At 34.7% G+C, this 22,343-nt stretch overlaps 1 protein-coding gene across 1 annotated transcript in view; it reads right to left on the bottom strand.

Moving 5' to 3' along the window:
• Positions 1-13,464: 13,464 nt before the first annotated feature.
• Tmem64 (transmembrane protein 64) overlaps positions 13,465-22,343 on the bottom strand; it is a gene marked incomplete at its 5' end in the record, with an annotated part of 19,185 nt that continues 10,306 nt past the window's right edge. Inside the window, 3 exons of the mRNA XM_019205704.2 lie at positions 13,465-14,007; positions 17,178-17,349; positions 20,113-20,268. Coding sequence (XP_019061249.1) covers positions 13,976-14,007; positions 17,178-17,349; positions 20,113-20,268 — 360 coding nt within the window. The remainder of the gene's footprint in view (positions 14,008-17,177; positions 17,350-20,112; positions 20,269-22,343) is intronic.

The following is a 22,343-nucleotide window of genomic DNA, read 5'->3' as shown; positions in this document are numbered from 1 at the left end:
CTGCATTTAGTTGTCATATCATTTAGTTGTTATGTCTCTCACTTTTTTTTTTCCTTGGTACTATGGGTTTGAATTTAGGGCCTTCACTCTGAGTTAGGTCTTCAGCCATCACCTCCTTTTTTCAATCTTTGAGATAGTATCTCCCTAAAACACTAAATTGCCTGAGCTGGGCTCAAACTTGTGATCTTCCTGATTAGGCCTAGAATTCTGGGATTAAAAGCTGAAACCACAACACCCTATTTTTAAATGCCTTCAATGTACAACATTCCCTGTCTTACTTTTGGTATCAATCTTGGCCTTCTGAGACTATGGGTCAGTTATTTTCTATTACAAACCCTCGGGTTGTATCCGTTATTTCCTCATTAAGAGCTTCAGACTATGCATTTTTGGCAGAAATGTCATATAAGTGATATTTTTTCTCTATTCACTGCATCATATCTGGTTGTGTAGTTCAATTCTTCCTAGAAGTAGATGCCAAAATGGATTAAACATAAAAGAGATGTATTGAGACAACACCTGTGAAAGATGAGGAAAGGAAGAAGCAGGAGTAATCAGGGAAAGACAGTAAATGGACCAAAGCAGTGGTCTACTTACCAGTGTTAAACTGTTAAAAGAATCTCATAATGCAGTCAAGAGTAAAGAAAACTTAGGCAATGCAATGGATGGGCATCCCCAAACCCTAAGAAGTTTTCTGTTCCTTCTAGAAAGGAATGGGTGGCAAGGCACTCTCAGAATGCCCAGTTATTGGCTGGGAGCATCCTAGGCAAAGCAGGACATTAGTGATCATGGGGACAGGCTAAAAGCCTGAGATATCCATGTCCTGCACAGTTTGTTCTCTTGAAGGAGATCCCAGAAGGTACTGTCACGACCACCAGAGGCACCCAATGCTGCTGATCAATTTCTGGTGATGTTTACTTGACGGAGGTGGCATCAAGCCAGATTTCTTCGCTACAAGCATGGTAGTTGCTGAATAGTGAGTTATTATCCTTAGGTATTTTGGTGCTCATATTGCCCCAGATTTGGCCAGCTGGAGTCTGTTCAAGAGTTCTGCTACCATTCTTCAAGTACTTCCTTACTTTCAGTACAGAAAAATAGCTCCAGACTCCACCCATACTTTCCTGGCCCCAGCCCTAGGGTCAGCCATTGCTCCAGAGTGCTGGTTCCCTTTAGTAAATAATGGTGTTTGGAAACCATATGTGGGTACTAGACTGTCTCACTGTTACTGTAATATCATTGGTTCCTCATTCTCTCTGTGAACAAAGCTAAAGCAAAGCAAAGAAAAAGTCTTTAACTGTAAAATTAAAATTCTCATCCAACACCAAAAGGTTCCTTCTCAATTTTCTGCTTTCCTCCTTTGAAACTCCTTTATCTCACAGTAAGAAATATGCTTTCTATTTCACTCAGTGTAATTCTTGCTCATCATATATAAACCAATCTCATGACCTCATTAGGTGCCATCCCACACTGTGCTCTTTTCTTAAGCAGCTCCTGACCTTCCCCTGGAACAATGCTGCATTCCATCTCAAAAACGCTTTAAAAATACCAAAGTTTTGAAACAACTCATATTATCACTGGATCAAACAGCCCAACCAATACCACCAAAATTGGATTTAGTAAAACAGCATATAAACCAAAGGAAGCAAAGCAAAACACATGGGAAATATTACTAAATAAAAAGGCCAGATAACCCCAGCGACATGAAAGATATTCATTAATTTAATCATTTAGTCAACAACTACTTAGCAACTTCTATGTGCTCCAATTCTATAATCCATATCCAATTTAAAAACAGTATATGAGGCAATAAAGAACAGATGTAGTCACAAACCTGAGAATAATACAGGCTCTAAATAAAGAATTCATAAAATCAAAATCACTAATGAGGCTCTAAGATGTCTTTCAGTATAACAAAAACAGATTGGAATAAGAATTAACCTGTTAGAGAAAAATTAGAAAAGAAAATAAGCAGAAACCAAGAAAAAAAATTGGGGAATTTTTTTTTTCATTGAGTTTATTGGTACTTTTTAGGTATACAGTACAGCTACATTCATCATTGGGATCTTGTACCTTTACACGACAGGTCTTGGTTCTCATTTTTCCCCATTCCCCTGAAATCCCTTCATCCCATCTACCCGCCCCTATTTACAAAGACTTGGTTTCCATTTTTCCCTTTTCTCATATTTTTTCTTTGCCCTTAATTCCTTTCCCCTACCCTTCCCACTTCCCCTACACCTTTAGCCCTTTTCTATTTCACATTATCAGTTATACAATTTGGATCTTATTTACACTTTTATTTTTTCACACCAGAGAAACTATTCGGTATTTACACATTTATCTTATTTATTTCACTTATGAGTATAGCCTCAATATGCATCCATTTTCCTCTGAATAACTCAAGTTTCTCATTCTTTATGGCTGAGTAGTACTTCATTTTATAGAAGAACCACATCTTCATACAGTCTCCAACTAATGGGCAATTGGGCTGTTTCCAAGTTTTAGCTATTACAAAACTGTGCCACTATAAATATGGGTGCACATATATCACCGTGATATGATTCTTTCAATTCTTTTGGAAAGATAGCCAGCAGAGGGATGGCTGGGTCAAATGGAACCTCTAGTCCAAGCTCTTTGAGGTATCTCCATATTGATTTCCATAGTGGTTGCACCAGTCTGCACTCCCACCAACAATGGAGAAGGGTTCCTTTCACCTTGGAACCTTGACAACATTTGTTATTGGTTGATTTCTTCTTAATAGCAGCCATTTTTTCTGGGGTGAGGTGAAATCTCAGTGTTGTCTTCATCTGAACCTCTACTTTGGGAAATTATTAAATGTCATGAACAGGGATCACAAACAACTAAAATTCTAAAGTTTTTTAGGGGAAAAATTCAGAAATTGTTGATATAAATAATATCCTGAAGAATATCCAGGGAATATGCTGAGTGAAAAAAGCTAATCCCACAAGATTACATACTGTATGATTTCATTTACGTAACATTCCTGAAATGACAAATTTGTAGAGATAAAAATCGGATTCATAGTTGCCAGGGATACAGCAGGGTTTGGAAGCTCAGAGGGACAAGGAAGTGGTTATAATAAGGGATCTTTCCTGAGGGCAAGGAAAATATTTTATATCTCCACTGTATCAACATCTACATCCTGATTGTGATGTTGTACTTCAGGGCCCTAAGATGATACCTTGGGGAAACCGATATGGGATTTCTCTGTAATATATGTTATAACTGCATGTAAGTTTATGATGATCTTTTCTTTTAGTGTATATTAGTACATGATAATTTTATATATATCTATATGTATAATCTTGATATATTATATATAATGTATATATGTATATACATATATAATCTTGATCATTGATCTTTTTCCCAATTCCTATCTCCCCTTTTCCAAATTCCCTTGACCATCTCCAAAATGTCTACTTCCCTATATCTTACCATCTCTCTTTTTATTTGCTCTTTAAATCATTTGTGCTTTGGGTTTTTCACATTTTAAAAATCCCATGATATTTAACTTTCTGTATCTGATTTATTTTACTTAACATTATAGTCTCAAAATTCATCCATTTTCCTACAAATGACTGGAATGTATTGTTTTTTTGTATATATGACCCATTTTTCTTATCCTTCATTTGTTGATGGGCATCTAGCTGTTTCCAATAATTTAGTTATTGTGTATTTAAAAATTGCATTAAAAATTTAAAAGTATGTAGGCCAAGATTAATCTAATTTAGCCATCATATGTATGTAGAAATACAGAAAAACATTTTTAGATATGCAATATTTAGTACCTAAGCACTTGCTTCCTATAAATATCTCCTAAGTATGCAGAAGAACTCCAGGAATGGGGATTAAAAGATTCCAAATAGAGGTAGCTAAGAATTTATGGTGAACACTGTGAAGTTAAGTGATGAATAATATCTATGACAATCAGAAACTGATATTATTGATAGAAAAATAGTTATTATGAATAGTCTAGAAAGACAAGAAGTATTACCAATTATTGAGAATACTGAATCATTATAATAATGTAGCAGATATCCCTGCCCAGTACAAATGGGTAAGACTGGCACCTGCTTTTTGCTTTCCATAATGCAGATATATTGTTTTATATCGTGTTAGACCAAAGCTCTATGTGACTTAAATGGGCACGTCAGATGGTGAACTGGATGAGTATAGCCTCTCCCCCAATGGCTGCCATGGAAACCTAAGTCCTGATCTGTGAAGTGGCAGGGCTTTGCTGAATTACATGTAGCTGAGGTCAGCATGACCCCAATTAAAATCCTTTCCCAATTTATGGCTTCTCACTGACCCGATGGGTTGCTTGCTAACTGCATCCAGTCCCAGTACTGGTTTATTCTACCCAAGCAAGATAAGCAGAGCTTTCTCCTTAAGAGCCCCACTTGGCACTATCATGACAGGTGTTTGGCAGTATTTCACTAGATGCTTTCAAAACATTCCTTCCTGTGATTATATTCCCTATTCCTTCCCACTATTATATTCAATAAATTCTGGGTGCACTTGGGAGCCTTTCTCTTTGCTGCCTTGAGCAGCAATGATCATGTCCCAAGACTCAGCTTCTTCACTCTAAGTCTAGTTTCCTGCCTTTATTCTTTAATTCACCTTGTGCTGTAATGTCTCACAGGAGACCAAAACCCATTGCAGGGATTCTGGCAACATCCCCTTCCCCATTCTTCCCTATAGAATAAAACAAGTCAACAATGACAAAAAAAGACTTTTGGATTTAATTGATGAAGACAGAACTAAATATTTCCACTGAGTGTTAGCATATTTTTTCCTCCTTAAAAGGAAACAAAAAACAGTGTACTTAGTTATAAATTAATAATTGCAACATCACAAATTCTTGTCAATTACCTTAACTCATTTAAAAATGTTAAAAATACAGTATTTACTTCACAATTTTATTAAATAAATTGCACTTATTAATGTATACTAAATGCAGATAATAGAAGTAAAACCATAATGAAAAAAGAAGTAAATATAATTAATTACAAAATAAAATAAGAATATATGCAAGCAGTATAAATCAATAAAAATAATTACATCTTAGAGGAAAATAAAAATGTGCAACAAGGGTCAAGGATTTAGCTCAGAGGTTCTGCTGCCTGCCTCACAAGCACAAGGACCCAAGTTCAATCCCCAGTACCAAAAAAAAGTGGGGGGGTGGAACAAGTTTTAAAATACAGCCTAGAAATTAATTTAGAAGTACAATGACATTTTATAATTTAATTTCCAAATAAAATAGCAGACCTTTTGAACTTGACAATAAAAAGATGTGATTTTTAAAGGTAATCCTTTTTTCACAATGTGCAAAGGGACAGAGTTTATATGCTTCTATGATTGTCAGGCAAATGCATATAAATGTATTTTATACACTTGCATAGAAAGAGAAAAAAATCCAAAGGCTTTCTACACTAAACTGTTAACAGTGAATTATCAGCAAAAAGTAAGTTGTTAAAATAACCATGAAAATAATTACAGTGATACAATATTAGCAAAATGGAATATAAAGTGTAATAAATACATATTTTTGAATTAATATATAGGATAATAGAGAAGAAAAATTAAATATTTTAAGAGAATGGAATTGAGGCTTGGACTTTCAACTCAAAAATTTCAAATTTAAAATTTATCCACACTCTTCCTGTTAATAGTACCTTATATTCATGTTTTTTTCTATTTTAAATCTTTAGTTCACCTTTAATTTTTCCAAAAAACAGTTGTCTTCTACATGTAATTTATTGATATTATCTTTACAATGTAATATAGCCTTACATATACATGGGTCTGAGTCTAGACTTTGTTGTTTGTTCTAATATAATCATCTCTTCAGATTTCAATGATTTTCCAAATGAAATTTTGGGAAAGAAAGTCCTCTTTATTACTTTTTTCCTTAAAACTTTCCTGGACATATTCAATTAATTATTTCATATGAACTTTGCACATAATTTTATTAAATTAAAAAGCAAGAACAATGCTTTGGAATTTTATTATAAGGAGACCAAACTGATGAGCTAATTACAAATAAGTGAACGTGTGATTTGCCCAAGGCTACCGGCTGGCCTCTCTCACCTTGCGATACAGGCACAGTCAGGTCCACACATTTCCAGCTAAAAGCTAGAACTGGTGTTTATATATACAACAGTCCCTCTAAGAACCCTCAGAGAAACAGTGGAGCATATTATTTTTCTTTTCATTCTGAGGAGTAATCTAAAAGAAGGCATGATGAGAAAGGTAATTCTAATTTGATTACAAAATTCTAAAATGCCTTATCAATCATGAGGTTAAACTTTGTCTTCTTGAGGTTAAATCAAGTTTTCAGCTCATTTGTCACAAGTATCAAGCTGCACAAGTATGGCAACAGCTGCACCTGAATAGACTAATTCTTATTTATGAGTCAGGAAGGACCCCACACCCAAAAGACACATGATTTTAAATTATTTGGTCTCTTCCATTCAAGTGAAAATAGTCCTGCCTTTTGCCACTGGATCCCCCATTCTGTGCTCCTTGCAAAAACAGTAATTAACTGTCACTAAAAGGGTGCAATAAGGAAAGGCACTCATACTTCTTAAGTGTTTAGACATGCTTTGTATACACTGTCATCATTTAATAACTTTTTGGTGAGGAATGCAGCATGAAAGCTGAATCGGAAACCACACTAAGTATCAGTTGCCCACATTCAGAGTTAACTTATTTAATACTGCCATTCAGAACTTTAAAAGACTTGTGAAAGTAGTTTCTGTAGATACTTCAACTTTTCTATAGAACTGCACATAAGATGTAACTGTAAGATAGAACCTCTTGAGCTGTAAAACTTCTAATTTAGTTCTGATTTTGTCTACCAAATCAGTCATTATAAATGGTTCACAAGCTAAGTGAACATTCAGTGATAACTCATCTGCTCTTGAGTGTTTATGCCATGCTTTTGTCCCTGAAAGTGTCTGGTGACCATATGAAGAACTTTTACTACCATGTCTTATGCTTGAGCCTAAGGCTGGAGCAGAAGTTCTATCTGAACTTATACCCTACTTACAGAGCCAGGAGATAAGAAAATGCTTGCAACTGCTACTTAAGAATAATTTTTCTCTCAAGTATTTCATGTAAATGTCTCTGTATTTCAAATGATTTTGCTTCTTTTATTGAGGTGAAAAATCATATTTAGTTGGAAATGTAACCATTTTGTCACAATCTTGAGTGCCCTAAAAAAATCATTTTTCTTTATCTCAAAAGCAAATATTTGAAAGGAAACAATTGGAATACAAACACACACATCTAAAGCTATTTGCTATATAATTATATATTCAGTTTTGTAGCATTTTTTATCAAATAACATTTAAATTTAAGTGCCCGCAAACATAAATCAGATAACATGCTAGTCCCTGGAGGTGTGCTCTGCAGCTTCTTGAATCACCAAGGATGCCCCGTCACTGCCCTGCCTTCTGCCATATTGTAGACAGTACCATACAGGAAGGAGCAAGATGATGTCCTGCCACTTTCTCTGATCCAATGAAATGTCCTCCTCTTTCAACATAGGAGATCTGAGCTTGATGGTCTTTATCCTTTTTTTGGCTTTAAACCATCTTTCTCTAAAATGTAACAAACTAAATTTTAAATAAATTACACTTTTTCAAAATTAATTTTTTAGTGCTTGTGCTTCCTTATGGGACACATATGATAATTTGATGTCTATAAAAACTTGTAATAATCAAGTCAGGTTAATAAGCATTTCTATTTTGTCAAGTAGTCATTTTTACGTGTTGGAAATTTCATACTCTTCTGGTTATTTTGAGTATAACATAGATTGTTGTAGCCAAACCCTACTGATGTAGTCAAACCATAGACTGTTTTGTTATAAAGTCAGAGCTAATTCTTCCTAACTCTGTTTTGGTGCCCCTTTTCTAACTTCCTACCCTCTCAACTTGTAGCAACCACTATTGCGTTCAGTTCTTCAATGGGACCAACTTTTGCGTTTCCACATATGAGTAGGAACATGCGGTATATGTCTGTGTCTGGCTTACTTCACTTAAAATAGTAAGAACCATTGGGCTCTATACCATATTGAGGGTAGAGGAAAACACAAGAGATTTGTCTTGCAGTTCTCTAAGGATGGACTAGGATTAGGCTCATCCTGTGAACCATCCTAAAATTGAGTAGAGTTGAAATTTTCTTAACTGACAGATACAAATTGGTTACTTATTCTAGAGAGCCATGATTGTGCCCAACAAAAACAATTTTAACATGTTTTTACTTTTAAAAACTTCCTAAGCATTTCCAACCACTTATTGCAGATGATCTCGGCATCGTTTTGTAACCAAGAATAATAAATTTCATTTAGAATGGAACAGACCTTAAGTAAAGGATCACAACCTCAAGGCTTGTCTGTTTATGGAAATGTTTTGACTGACACAATTGTGCAACTAATTGATAATCATCAGCATAACTTTCATTATGTCACAATTTCCAGAAGAGCACTCTATTTATTTCTGTAGTATTGAATGTGATATAAACTGAAGGCATCTCACATCAATGAGTAACTAAAACAGTAATATGAACTATAGAATTTAAACATGCTTCAGTCATTCCATCTTCATAGAAAGTCTTTCCTCAGTAGTTCTTAACCCTCACTTAAGGTCAGAATTAGCTGGAGTTTTTGAAAAAAAGTATCTATGTCCAGGTCCTATCTACCATTGTGATAAATAGGTGATAATGGCCAGGCATGGTCATTTTTTGAAGTTTCATGGGTAATTTAAATGTGAGAGAACTACTCACCTACCTCTTTTCATCTCTCCCACATTACAGCTTGTTTCTCTTTATGTCCACATCTTTTCAAAATTTTAAATTTTACATGTATTAAAACTTGAAAAGACATATATTTTAGGATTCCCTATTTTTAATGTTCATACAGAGATTTCTTTAACTGAAATACCAAATAGTTTCTTTGATGTGAAAGACTATAATAGTACACAGGATCCTAATGAGATAATTAATAATGTGAAATAGGAAGTAAAGGGCTAAAGGTGTAAGGAAAGTGGGAATGGTGGGGGAAAGGTAATAAGGGAGGGGGAAAAATATGAGAAACTGAAAAAATGGAAATAAAGTGTTTGTAAATGGGGAGGGGAGGAGGGGGTGAAGGGAGGGCAGGGACAAGGGGAAAAATGAGAATCAAGACCTATTATGTAAAGGTACAGAATCCCAATGATGAATGCAATTGTATTGTATACCTAGATTGTACCAATAACCTCAATAAAAAGAAAAGAAAAAAATAAATGAAACACAGAGGTATAAATAAAGATGAAAATCCCTTGGAAAAGTTGGTCTCTTTCAATTATATTCAAGGATTTCCATATTCTTCCTGCTTTTGCTGACAAAATTATTCAGAATGGTCTACATTTGCTCAACCATTATACCAGAACACAGTCTAGCGTGGCTGCTGTGTAATTACTGTCATCAAGCTATCTATGTCTGCCTGAAATGTTAAGCCCAATACGCTTTCATCCTTAATGCTTCCCCAGGCTTCAACAGTGTAGTATTTCTGGCAAGTTCCTCCCAGAAGTCCTCTCAGGCTGGTCAGTCCCCTCCCCAGGATACCCTTCTCCCACTTGTCCTGTGCTTCTTACCATCATTTTCTCTTGGGACCAAATACCCACCAAAAACTTCACATACCTCCTATGTATGTCGATGGCTTCCAAACCTATCTCTAAACTCTATCTCTGCAGTACTTGATTTTAACACCATGTAATTTCTGTGCCCTAATCTCCATGTTTCTATCTCCTTTTGCATCTCCAAACTGTTCATTCTTAAGTCACCATCCATACTAGTAACTGAGGAGCTGTCAGTTTCTTCCTCCATTTGCCATCCTATCTCCTGCACTGGCCGTATTTCTTTTCTACACCTCTCAAATATAACCTTTCCTGTATTTAGTGTTATGTATTATTTCTGGCCTTCCTCATTTTCCCCTGATCAATTTTTAGACTGTTAGTCTTGACCTTCAATTCCTCCAAACTGCCAAGTATTTCATAAAATACAGACCCTACTGGTACTTGAGTACCTTCTTATACATAAACATAAAACCCACACTTCTTGATATCGCATATAAATCCATTTACATGATATTTGTAGTACATACACATATGTTGCATTTCTCTAGCCTTGGATCACTCTTCTCTCTCTTGCTCTGATATTCTAGTTGTACTCAACTATTTGCCATTTTTTCTTAGGTCTTTGTTTCAGTGCTAGTTCTCTTCCTTTTCTTTTGGACAATTTGCATTGATCTTTTCAATGTCAATTCAGCAACCACTAATGCAGCACTTTCCTACCCTGGCCCCTTTGTCCCCATTCTAGTGGCCTGTGTCTCTGCCATTACTCTTGGTTTTATCATTCCTTCTGCTTCTGTTGTATAAACTTTTATCCTGGACCCACTCACACTGCACTGCTATTGTGTTGTCACTTTCTACCTTCCCCACTTAGGGGGAGCTCCTCTGGTATTATTCCTGTCTCTGTAATCCCAAAGTTCCACAAGTGTCAGATACATTTTCTCTATTTTTCTGAAGAAAAAAAAAGATTAATTTGATGGACATTCAGAAAATTAAAATCTTTTTCTCACAAATGTAATGACAAGAGGAAAACTGGCATAATAAGAATGTAATGAATTTAGAATCAACTATATGAAGAAAAGAACTTGTGTAAATCATTCAAGTAAAAGTTAAATGTTAGCTTAAGAAACTAAAAAAGGTGGTGGTAGAGGTAGTCTTTGGAGAGGGGGACTTAGTACTAACTTCAAATTCATTCATAAAAAAGGGTTTTGCCTGTTTGCACAACTTTTACCTTTTACTTCAATGTTTCTTAATCTTTTTTGTTAGAGACCTTTTTAAGTACCCTGTTCTTTACAGTCCCTACCTACAAAATGCAAAACAATGTAACAATTATGTCTTCTTTGAGAAGTATCTTCAATCCTTTCCCTAATTCAATGATTTCTCTGAGCATTTCTTGCATTACTCAGTTTCTGCTTGATGACTTTTATATTGACCCTTTTTGTCCTGGAAGTACTGTGTGCTTGTTATTTTGCTTATATGTTCTCTGTACCTTCCCTGTGTGCTTTGTAAAGATAGGAACCAGGTAAGCATTTTATTACCCTTCCCTGCCCTTCTCATCTCAGTCTACCAAATACACACTCAGACACTAACTTGATACTCACCTAAGAATGACTTGGATTCAGGTAGTAACAGCTAACCCGTATTGTGTGCTTAGTACCTACCAAGTAGTACTCAACACTAAACCTCTCTAATTCTCACAATTACCCTATGAGGTAGGTGCTTAACACACAGGTGAGGAAGCTGAAGTACAGAGAAAGTAACAACTTCTATCAACTATCCAAGAAACAATGGCCTAAAGAAAGGAAACCAGTCGGTTTCCTTTCATATTTGTATCTCTACTCATATAATCCTACAGGAGGATATGCAGATGTTTGTATGCACACATGGATACACACGGGAGACACTTTTTATAAAAAATGTATTTTTACAGTTTTCTGTATCTTCTTTCTTTCACAAAACAATACGCTATAGAAATCCCCCTAACTCACGAGTGTACATCTAGTTCGTCCTTTCTAATGGCTGTTTACTCTTCCATAGGATGCACATGTCATACTTTAGCCAGCCACTCCCACACTGTGTTCCCTTTGTTTCCAGTTGCTTGACATTAATAACAATGCTGCATAACACAAAAACATCAGCAAGACTGGAGGTGGATCAGGAAGCAGGCAGGCTATTAAGTTCTGAGGAAACTGCTCTGCATCTGGTATTCCTGAATCCTCTCCTTCCCAGGCATCAGGAAACACTTAGCCCATTCAGCTCTCCCTTCGTCAGAGGTCAGAGAGCGTGATGTTTTGGTGATTCCCAGTACCAAACTGCCTCTCAGAAGCCCAGAGATTTGCAAGTCAAAGGTTTCGGGAAGTGAGGCTCACCATTCTTTCCCAATACTGACACTAGCAGGCCCATACAGAAGTCCTGCCCCAGTTTTCCTCCCAACATCCCCATCAGTGGCTTCATCTGCAGTCAAGGGAAGAGGAGGAAAGATGTTCTCAGGGTCAGTGTTGCCAGAATCTATTCCAAGTTAATCTAATAATTTAATGCGTTGCTATGAAACCTATATAGCACATGGATTCCAAGCAAAGCTATTCTATTGAAAATTTAAAATAGAAATTAAGCCAGTTAATAAAGTTAAAACCAGAGTAGTGAACTGAAAAAAATGGGGTGGAAAACTACTCAGTTCCCTTCTTCTCCCTGCCACGGTGAACTTAAGACAAGACCTTAAGAGATAAAGAGTATTAAACAAACCATGAAGATATTTATATGGAAAATGGCTTTATAACTAACAAAGAATCAAGGACTACTTTCCTACTGGCTTCTACTATTTTTTGTTAGTCATGGATCTTATGATAAATATACTTACATTAAAACATTCCACTCCAAATTATACACCTACTGTGAGAATTTTTTAATTTTCAGTTGTTCCCTTTTGCTTCAGTACAAGTCCTGTCCACTTTTCTATTCAATTTCAGTATATATTTTGTGATTTTTTCAACTTTCTCACCTAGCACAATACTTTACAAAATACTGAGCCACCCTTAAGATAGTGGTATCAGTAATTACTCAAATTGGATAATCAATTTCTTGAAACCCGGGAGAAAAATTAAGTATAAGTTTACTGCATACACAGAATTTAACATTATCAGGTATATTATGCTCAACATTTAACTCATAATATGTACATTTTCCCACAATCAAGAGTGCAGATATGAACTCTGGTGTCAACCACAGAGACCACAGCTCTGCCTTGAGTGATGAGCACACTACAATGCCAACATACTGATCTAAGGGAGCACCACTGCAGCCACTGGCTGAAAGCAGCAGTTACCCCATGAGCTCCCAGGCACTTCTGACCCTAAATGGTTAACAAAACATATGCAACAGTGAAGGGTGTTAAGATGAAAGTTTTATGGCAGCTGTAATGTGCCCTTAAGGAAAGTCATGGAAGCAGGGTAGAGATAAACAGAATATTTAGATTTCTGAAGATTCTTTGACTTCATGAAAAGCACCATAAAGATTATCGCAGCTCTGGACACAGGGTTATTAACTGTTTGGCTGGCAGATGGTAACTTAGTGTTACAGATTTAGAAAATACTGAAAAGTGTCAACATAAACCATCAGAACTATTTCTCCACAGGGCCTCTGCTATGATCATGGCACGTGGGTTGATTATAAGCATCTTCATTTTTAAATGCACATCCTCTCTTTCCCTTGAACTGCTCGCTGCCATGGGACATGTCTCTACATTCATGGAAAAGAAAGACAGAGAAAATAAAATGTTATCTTTTATTTTCTCAGGCACGTGAATGATTTGGGATACCAATTACCAAGACATTTTACTTACTCCCCTTTAGAATTACTTAGTTTAAATCTTTAGCCACCTTAGAAATAGTTTGTAGCAATCTCTTTACAGTTCAGAAGCAATGATTACAACTTAGTTATGGAATAAGGTAACAGTTTATGTTCAATACATTAGTTCATTTAAACTTCTGAGTCTTCAATAGCCTGTGGAATAGGAATTCCTCTCCCTTAATTTTGTGTTTTAGAGACAGGGTCTTGCCACATAGTCCAGGTTATAGCCCTGAACTCACCGTGTAACCTAAACTGTCCTTGAACCCACAGCTATCCTCCTGCCTCAGCCTCCCAAATGCTGGGATTACAGGAGTGTGCCACCATACTTGAACTTTTAAAAAATAACTTTTCAGCTTTATGCAGTGACCCTTCAAAAAATTATACCTTAAATACTTTATTACAACAGAAATCAGCAATATCCAATCTAAACACCTGACAGTGTAATACTGACCATCATTCTGAAATGAGTAGCTTCTGACTGAAACAAAACTCCAAGTCCATCAATTCAGCTCAAAAATGTTGTTCCTGAAGTCTGCAAAAACAAACAAAACAAAAACTCTCTTTTTCTCTGCAAATGTTGCTTGGCTGTGAATGGCATGGATTTACCACACATGTAAGGATGTACCTGTGCTGCATTAACATGTTCCTAAGCACTTTCTCAAGCTTTCAGAAAGCCCTACAACTAACAAATACTAATGAATGTTGTCACCCTCCCTGAGAAGTGCCCTTGTTGATACCAAACAGTGAGGCTGGACATGTGCATGCACCTCAAATTTAGCTCAGTTACAGTAAGGGCAGATAAAAGTAACTACTAATTTAACAGCTTTGAAAGGAGGAAAATGTCTTACAGTTATACACTTGACCTTCTCAAGAGAAGCTAGCTCAGAGAGGTTTGCAGTTGTTACAGAGTGCATGCAAGTGATACGACTAGTTCTGAGTAAATTCAGTGACTTCTGAACATAAACTCAAAAGGTACACTAATGACAGAGATTCGGTTATCTTATTTTCACAAAACAAAGAGTATAAATTTCAAGTTATTTTACAAATTAGATAATCAAATAAAAATCGACATGAAAGTATGTGTAATTTATGCAGCAAGATTTGGCAAACAGTAAACAACATATCATAAAAATGTGGAAAACTTAGGAAACGCCCTGGGAACACAAAATAGAATGTTAGGGCCAGGGTTTTGGCTTAGTGGTTCCGTGGCCTGCCTGGCAAGTGCAATGGCCTGAGTTCGATCCCCAGTACCTAAAAACATAAACAAAACAAAATAGAATATGTCTTTTACCTCATTTAGAAAATAAGTGGACTGTATGCTTCTTTAAGTGAGAATAAAGCAACTTTATTCTGCACTTAAGCAGCTTCAGGAATCAAAAACATTTCATTTCTATAAATATTCACAAATAGAGGCATTTTATAAATACATATGACTGGAGCTAAAATTTGGACAACTTAAAAAAAAAATCCCACAGAAATATGTTGCTGCCCCAAGAGCAGGATGCAGAGTTAAAATCCAAGCACATAAGGCATGGTAACACTGTGTACCATTTCTAGTGAGTGTAACAGCCAACAACCAAATTCTATAATGGACTACTGTTTATTTGGAGGCTGGTAATACTGATGAAAAAGAAAATTGTAGCTACAGATTAGTGTTTCAGAAATAGTCAATCCATACTATTTTAAGGAAAAATGGATGATTTATTATATAAAATTATGATTGGCAGAATACAGAAAAATCATTTCTTTTATCTTTTCATATTTACTATAAGTACCACACAAAGTGTAACATTTGGAAGAATGTCTTAGAGACTACCAAAAGGTATTCATTTGGTGAGGTTATTCAAGTCACAAATGCTGAGTAAATAAATGCACTTCAAAATACATGAAGTATAGAACAAGTATTAAAACAGTGATCTTAAATAATGATTCCATTAGCAAAAACTAATCAACAAATAAACAGAAGAAACATGTTGACAAGTCAGAAAAGAATAAATAAATGTACTATTCAATAGGATCATTAAACTAATTTTCAAAAACTGAATAATTAGGACTCCAAAAAACAGAATACAAATATTTCAACACTATATATAATTTTTTCCCTACCAATAACAGAAGGGAGGATTTGCAGGCCAATCATGTACTATATTCAGAATATTTGCACTGAAGGGTTCTACTGTTACTCCAAGGTGAAACAATTACAATTGCAGAGGGCAATATTAATCTCTAGCACAAGACTAGAATAATCAGCTTCCAAAGAATTCCTTTGTAGTCGAGTAAATCAGGGAAACAGTTTTACCCTTTAATGAAAGGGCAAATAAGAGGTCTCTGATAAGTTGGGATATTCATGGAAAAAAAGGAGATGCCTAACAGAAAATATGCACAATAACTATTGTCTCATTGGTAAAGACTAATCATTAATTGCGCACTTAAATTTTTAAAAATGAAGGTGATTAATAATGTATGTCATATGAATTATATGCCAAATTATTGTATTCTTCAGTCATAAGTGCTATTAATAAATACACTTAATTTCATGCTACTAGAGAAAAAATTGAGACATTTAACTTCACATTTCAGAATTCCTGAGTCTTATCAGAGAAAAACAAGTACCAAAAAACAAAACAAAATACATTTACCTATAGTAGGGCATATAATACAAATCTGGGCATTAAGTTAATTTTATTTATAGTTTTAAAGCTGAAGACTATAGGAACAAATATATAAGTACTTCAATGGAACTATAAACATGATTTTAAAGCTTGGTTTTTTTAAAAGGCGTTTTGATTAAACAAGGCCACCTGAGTGACAGCTTCAATGATGGCAGGCCCACCATTTAAAGGAATAATATCTTTATTTCAAAGCCTAATTATTAATACAAAAAGGAAAAAAGTTTATTTTAATAAAATGTTTTATTAAGATTGCAATGGGACAGCCCTTTGATGAAAGATAAAAGGAGGATAAAGCCAATATAATCAAATTAGAACACGAGTTCTAATTTTGAGCCACTATTCACTAAATAATTTCCCTTTTGCTTTGCATATTACACAGTGAAAATAAAAAGGTATTTATCTTAAGAGCACTTCAGTCCCACAATGTAGGATTTAAGCTTGTGTGAAAAGTAAATGGCCCTGCATTAATGCGATGCTTGCGAAGATACATTCAACTAAAAGTTAATGTCTGTTTCCTAGCAAATAAGGAAAAGGAAAGCAAAGTGGTCCCACTTGAAACAATAAAACAAAACAAAACAACACTGTTTATTTCTTCTGGAAAGGCTACCTAAAGCAAAGAACATACAATAACATACATTTAAAACTGCATACTTTTACTCATCTTTATAGGTAAGATGTACACAACTATTGATGAATTTTATAAAAACAGCAGAAAAAAATGTTTGGGTTATCTCTCATAATTATTCAAAAATAAAAGGATTAAAAAACACTAAAGTGCAGACCTATAGGCCATTAGAGGCATGATAAAGAGGTGCAGCCAAAATTGCATCTACATTTACATTTTACATATCCAGAAAATGATTCTTGCTTTAAAAAAATTGTGCAATTTAAAAACTAGTCAGTTTCGTTTGTGCCGTAATACAAATAGAAATTGTCTCTGCCACTAACGAAGTGACTTCTAGACTTTGGACAGCACAATAGGCTCCCGACAATCACACACTTCTCTAGAATCATACAATATTGATTCCACCTCCAGAAAATGCTAGGGTCCTCTTGTTGTAGAATGAAGAGCCGCTGGTATTTGGTTGACTGCCTTTAACCAGAGAGGTTTTTAGTTCCATTTCGCAAGCTACAATAGCTGCATTCAACTCCACTTGGGCTCGATGTACTACATAAAACATGAGGCCGATGCTTATAATAATCTGTGAATAAAAATAAGATATTGGTTATCAATATTATATTCAGAAAAATAAATTTTTAGCTTTGACATACTTCACACAGGATGATTCTTCAATACGAGAGGTAAAAGGTTTACATTTTAAATAGTTTATACACAATTATCATTTATTCTGTCTTTTGTTGCTTCTCCCAGGAGTGGAGAGCCAAAGTCTATAAATACTATACAGTATCATGTAAATGCACAGCAAATATACATTCCTTTAATCCATATGAATTGTGTTTGCTTTCCACAAGTCAAACTTTTCTATTTGTAACACAAAAGCTTCCTTCCAGGAACAAAAAATACCTATCTAACAGCTAGCTAAACGTTAACTAATGTAGTATGTACAGGTGAATTTTTAAATCCACTAATTAACTGCTCTCTAACATGTCAGTTCTAAAAGAAACAAGACATATTTACTGAAAACTTTAAGTGTGATAAAAACTTTAAGTGTGATACTTATCCATGGAAGCAACACCACGTAAAGAGATGAAGAAAATGTTCAGAGAATTAGGGAGATATATGAATGAAATCCTAATTTCAATTTAGGCACGCTGAATTTAAGGTGCCTTCCAGACACCCAGAAGAGTTCAACGCATGAGTCTAAAGCAATGGAAAGAAATCTGAGCTAATGACGTGTGTTGGAGGCTGGAGGACACAAACATTAGCATTCACCAGATTAACTGGATTTTCCAAGGAAACAAGTTTTCTGCATGAGACAAGGAAACATAGACTAGACTCTTCAGAAACATATATTTGGGATGTGAAAATAAAGAGGACAAACATAAGCCAGGCATGTGGGGGAAAAATACAAAATAGTGATATCAAAGAAATGAAGGGAAGACAGTTTTAAGGATGAAGGTGTGGTCAACAGTCTGGGGCTGCTAACAGGTCAAGCTGGATGAGAACTGGAAAGTACATCCAACTTAGACAAGGTTAATGATGACCTCAGGAATAGGTCATCTCTTACATCTGTTAGATGACTGTTTTTAAGTTTCTCTATTAAAATGAAATGAGCAAACACAGGGAGGACAAGCCTTCTACAGAAAGAAAGGCATCTCTTCCAGTATCAAAAGGAAAGCAGGCCAAGTATATGCACAGGAACAACAGTTTTCTAGATGGAAATTGAAGGGTTTCCCTTTTAAAAGTCTCCGATTTTTCTATTAAAGAAGAAAAAAGGTAATTTCTTAAGAAGGAAGTATAAGGAGGAATCACATTGTGAGGAGAGTGAAAATAACTTGAAACTATTTCAGACTATACTTTAACTATTTCAAAAAACTGAGTGAGAAGGCAGAGTGGGGATGTAGAGTAGTTTTGAGAAAGGAGGTGGTCTGCAACTATGAATTAAATATTACTCATCCATACTGTCTACAACTTTGCACCCAAAAGAACAGGTACAAGATCAAACTCAGATTTATCCAGAACTAGGGTTTTGGTTGATGGGAACAAAATATACAGGGCATGAAAAAGAGTGACTAAAAAGACACTGTGGAATCTAAGCTGGACATCAGTACAAGAACAGCCGTGGCTTCCTCTGATCAGCTATTTTGAATTCCTTCAATTTTATTGACACTATAGATTCACTTTAGGTTAACAGTTATAAAGCTGAGAGGCAAATTTGTGGTTTGTTTCTAGCAAACAGGGAGAACCTCATGAATATACTTACTAACTTTAACAGAAGTTTCATCTTTTTTCCCCATGCTAATTTTCTTCTTCAAGATGACTCCTCCCATTCTTCTGTATATATTTTATAAGCTGCCATTAAATCCTTACTGAAATAAATTAAGCTGTAACTAACATCAACAAATCAAACTGAAGCTTGATTGAATCTCAATTTTCCCCCAAGAAATGCCTGGTTTACGAAATACGTGTCTTTTCTCTCTTGACTTTTAAGTTTAAATTTGCCAACTCAAATGAAGAAGCCAGAAATCACTGCATAAAAGATGATCCTAAAGTTTAAAAAGCATTAAGAACTCTACTGATTAGAGTTGTGTAACTTACTAAGATGCACAGAAATATGAAATTTCAACAGTAAAAGTCCTCTGTGAGCTACTAATGAATTCTAATTACTCAACTATAATATCAAAAGAAAACAGATTTTGAATAGATAATTCATTTTCAGGAAATTTTAAAAAAGATAGACTTAAATTTATATTTTAAAAAATCTGAGAATGCAGTGTATGTCAGAATCTTATAGAATCCTGGGATTATCATAAACATTAAATTACTACATATATTATATTGTAGATACAACATATAAGAAATTTAACATCATGATTAATATGCTACATTATAACAAACCACATACAATTAAAACTTTATACTGAGATTCTGATTATCTAAAGAAAGTATATCTCTGAACAAGAATTAGTAAAGGAAAGTAAAAACTGATTCCTTGAATGGCAAAGATACTATGAAGTTTTACTTAAAGCAAGCCCTTTGCACATAGTCCAAACACAATATTGTGATGACTTTGAAGCTAATCATTGAAAAAAAAATCCTATTTTTATCACTCATTTTTCTTCCTTAAAAGAATTTTCAATAAGTATTAATTCAGTTCTAAAACTTTCCATAAATATCCTGAATTTTAAAAAATTGTCAAAATATGTAGTATTGAAAGAAAAATGAGAGACCTAAAAAGATTCTCATAAATTATGTTTAATGAAATCTGAGAGGTTATTAAATCAGCAAGGTAATACACAAAGAAAAAGAGAGGGAAAAAAGGAACTCTTGGCCTTAAACTTACCTGTAAACAAAAAACAAAATATCCACTAACACTCTGTTCCGCAATGACATCTTCCATTGTCCGCAGGGTGGTACCCAAGTAAGAATTCAGAAGCTGAGTAGGAAGCAGTCCAACCGAAGATGCCATCAGATAGTTGGGTAATGAGAGATCGGTAATCTAGAAAGTAGATTAAAGGGAATGGTTCATTACCAAATAACATAAAATGTGTATGTAAGTCTTGCTAGAGCTTTTTACTTAGGAGCAGAGAGGGCTGAAATACTTATAAGCATTGTGACCTTTTAAAATAATTATCAAGGAAATATGAGCAGAATGTAGATTTAGAATACAAAGAAAATTTTAATATTCTATTACTCTACTACTGAAAGGAAAAATCTACAACTATTTTTTCTTATATATAAAAAACACTCAGATTACTTTATAAAATGTTAAGTATTCTGCGTGTCATTAAATATTCATAATTACTCTTAAATAGCAGTATGGTTACAGGGATATGAAGGCAATCTCAAAATGGCATTTGCGTGCTGAGATCTTGAGCCATGGCAACCATAACCTTAAATGCAGAAATTCTGCATTGCTTATTTCTGTTTGTTTCCTTGTTATTAAAAAAGATAACATGCAAAACTTTTGCATAGTAACCTGAATGGAAGATGCATCTAAAATATTCCTAAATGAGTCGATTTCATGGTATTCATGCCCTATGGATCCTTCCCACTGGTGTGTGAGCTGGACCTGCTGCTTCTTGGCAAACAGATTACTGAACAAAAAGTGATGCTATGTCATTTCTAAGATTTGGTTACAACAAGAACAGGACTTCTATCTCTTCCTCAAGTAGGCCAGCTTCAAGCAGCTCCTCAGAGAGGCCCACATGGAAAGGAAATGATTCCTTCTGCCAACAGCTAGCTAAGACCTGACACCAGCTACAGCTGTACCAGTAAGCTGCAAGTGGGCAGTCAATCAAACTGCAAAAGTTACTGCAAAATAATGAGGGGGTCAGAGTTTGTTTGTTGTTTTCAGCTATCAAGTTTTTAATGATTTTACAAGCAATATATGACAAATATAACACCAATCTCCGTTATTTTATAATTACTTAGAGTAAAATTACTGGCTCAAATAGTAAAAATTTCATGCTCTTCTAAAATGTTTACACCAATTTATGAATTTGTCAAAAATGAGTGTGCTGTGCTCACTTTGGCAGCACACATACTAAAAAATGAGTGAGTCTATCATACTCTAATTTTATGTATTAAATTTCAATCATTTTTAGTTTTATATGGCTAAAATGTTTCATCATTATTTAATCTTTACTATTTTTATTTATTCCAACATTCGTTTCCTACATATTGCTTTCTATTCTTTATTTATGGCTTTGTTTGTTCATATATGTCCTTTTTGTAATGTTAAGTGTTTTTCTTATTCATAAAATCTCTGTATAAAGATAACCTATGATCTATATCATGTGTGGCCTGTTTCCCAAAAGTGTTCTTTATCATTTTTTGTTGCTGTTGAGAAAGGGTCTTGCTATTGTTGCACAGACTAGCCTCTAACTCCTGGGTTCAAGTAATCCTCCTGCCTTAAGTCTCCTCAGTTGCTGGGAGTACATATGCATACAGCTCATCTTTTATGTTTTGACTAGTAGCAATTTCTAAATGTCTACATAACCAAATATTATCAAATTTTCCTATGGTTTTCCACTGCTTTTAGCTTTAGAAAGTCTTAGATCTCATTGTTAGTGTTTATCTGTTTTTTATTGTTTTCTTTCATAGTATTTATCAATTATTCCTTCTGGAATTTAATCAGATTAAAACTTAGGATATGGCCCTCCTTATTCTCCACCTTTCCTAACAGCCTATTTTCTTAGCATTATGTATTAATCAAATAGATTATCTGTTGACTTGTGATATTTATTATAAATTAAGTTAATGCACATGAAGGGCCTCTAAGGGGTTCTATTACTGAACATCCACATTTCAAATCTGGTACTGAAACTCACATTGTGGTAGAGATGATCGGTTACTATCTGGTAAGGCATTTCCCACTCACTTCACATCCCTACTTTACTCTTTTTCTTAAAGTACCACAACCATTCTCACTACTTATTTTTACAGATCATTCAGCCATTCAAAAACAAAACAAATAGTAAATTTTGTTAGGATTAAGGTAAATTTATAAATTAAACTGGATAGAGCTAAAATATCCACCGTATTTTTATCTAGAAAAACAACAACAACAAT

Source organism: Fukomys damarensis, unplaced genomic scaffold (genome assembly GCF_012274545.1).
Source record: "Fukomys damarensis isolate Sample0158 unplaced genomic scaffold, DMR_v1.0_HiC HiC_scaffold_5, whole genome shotgun sequence".
Taxonomy (NCBI): Eukaryota; Metazoa; Chordata; class Mammalia; order Rodentia; family Bathyergidae; genus Fukomys; species Fukomys damarensis.
This window is presented reverse-complemented; position numbering and strand designations above follow the sequence as displayed.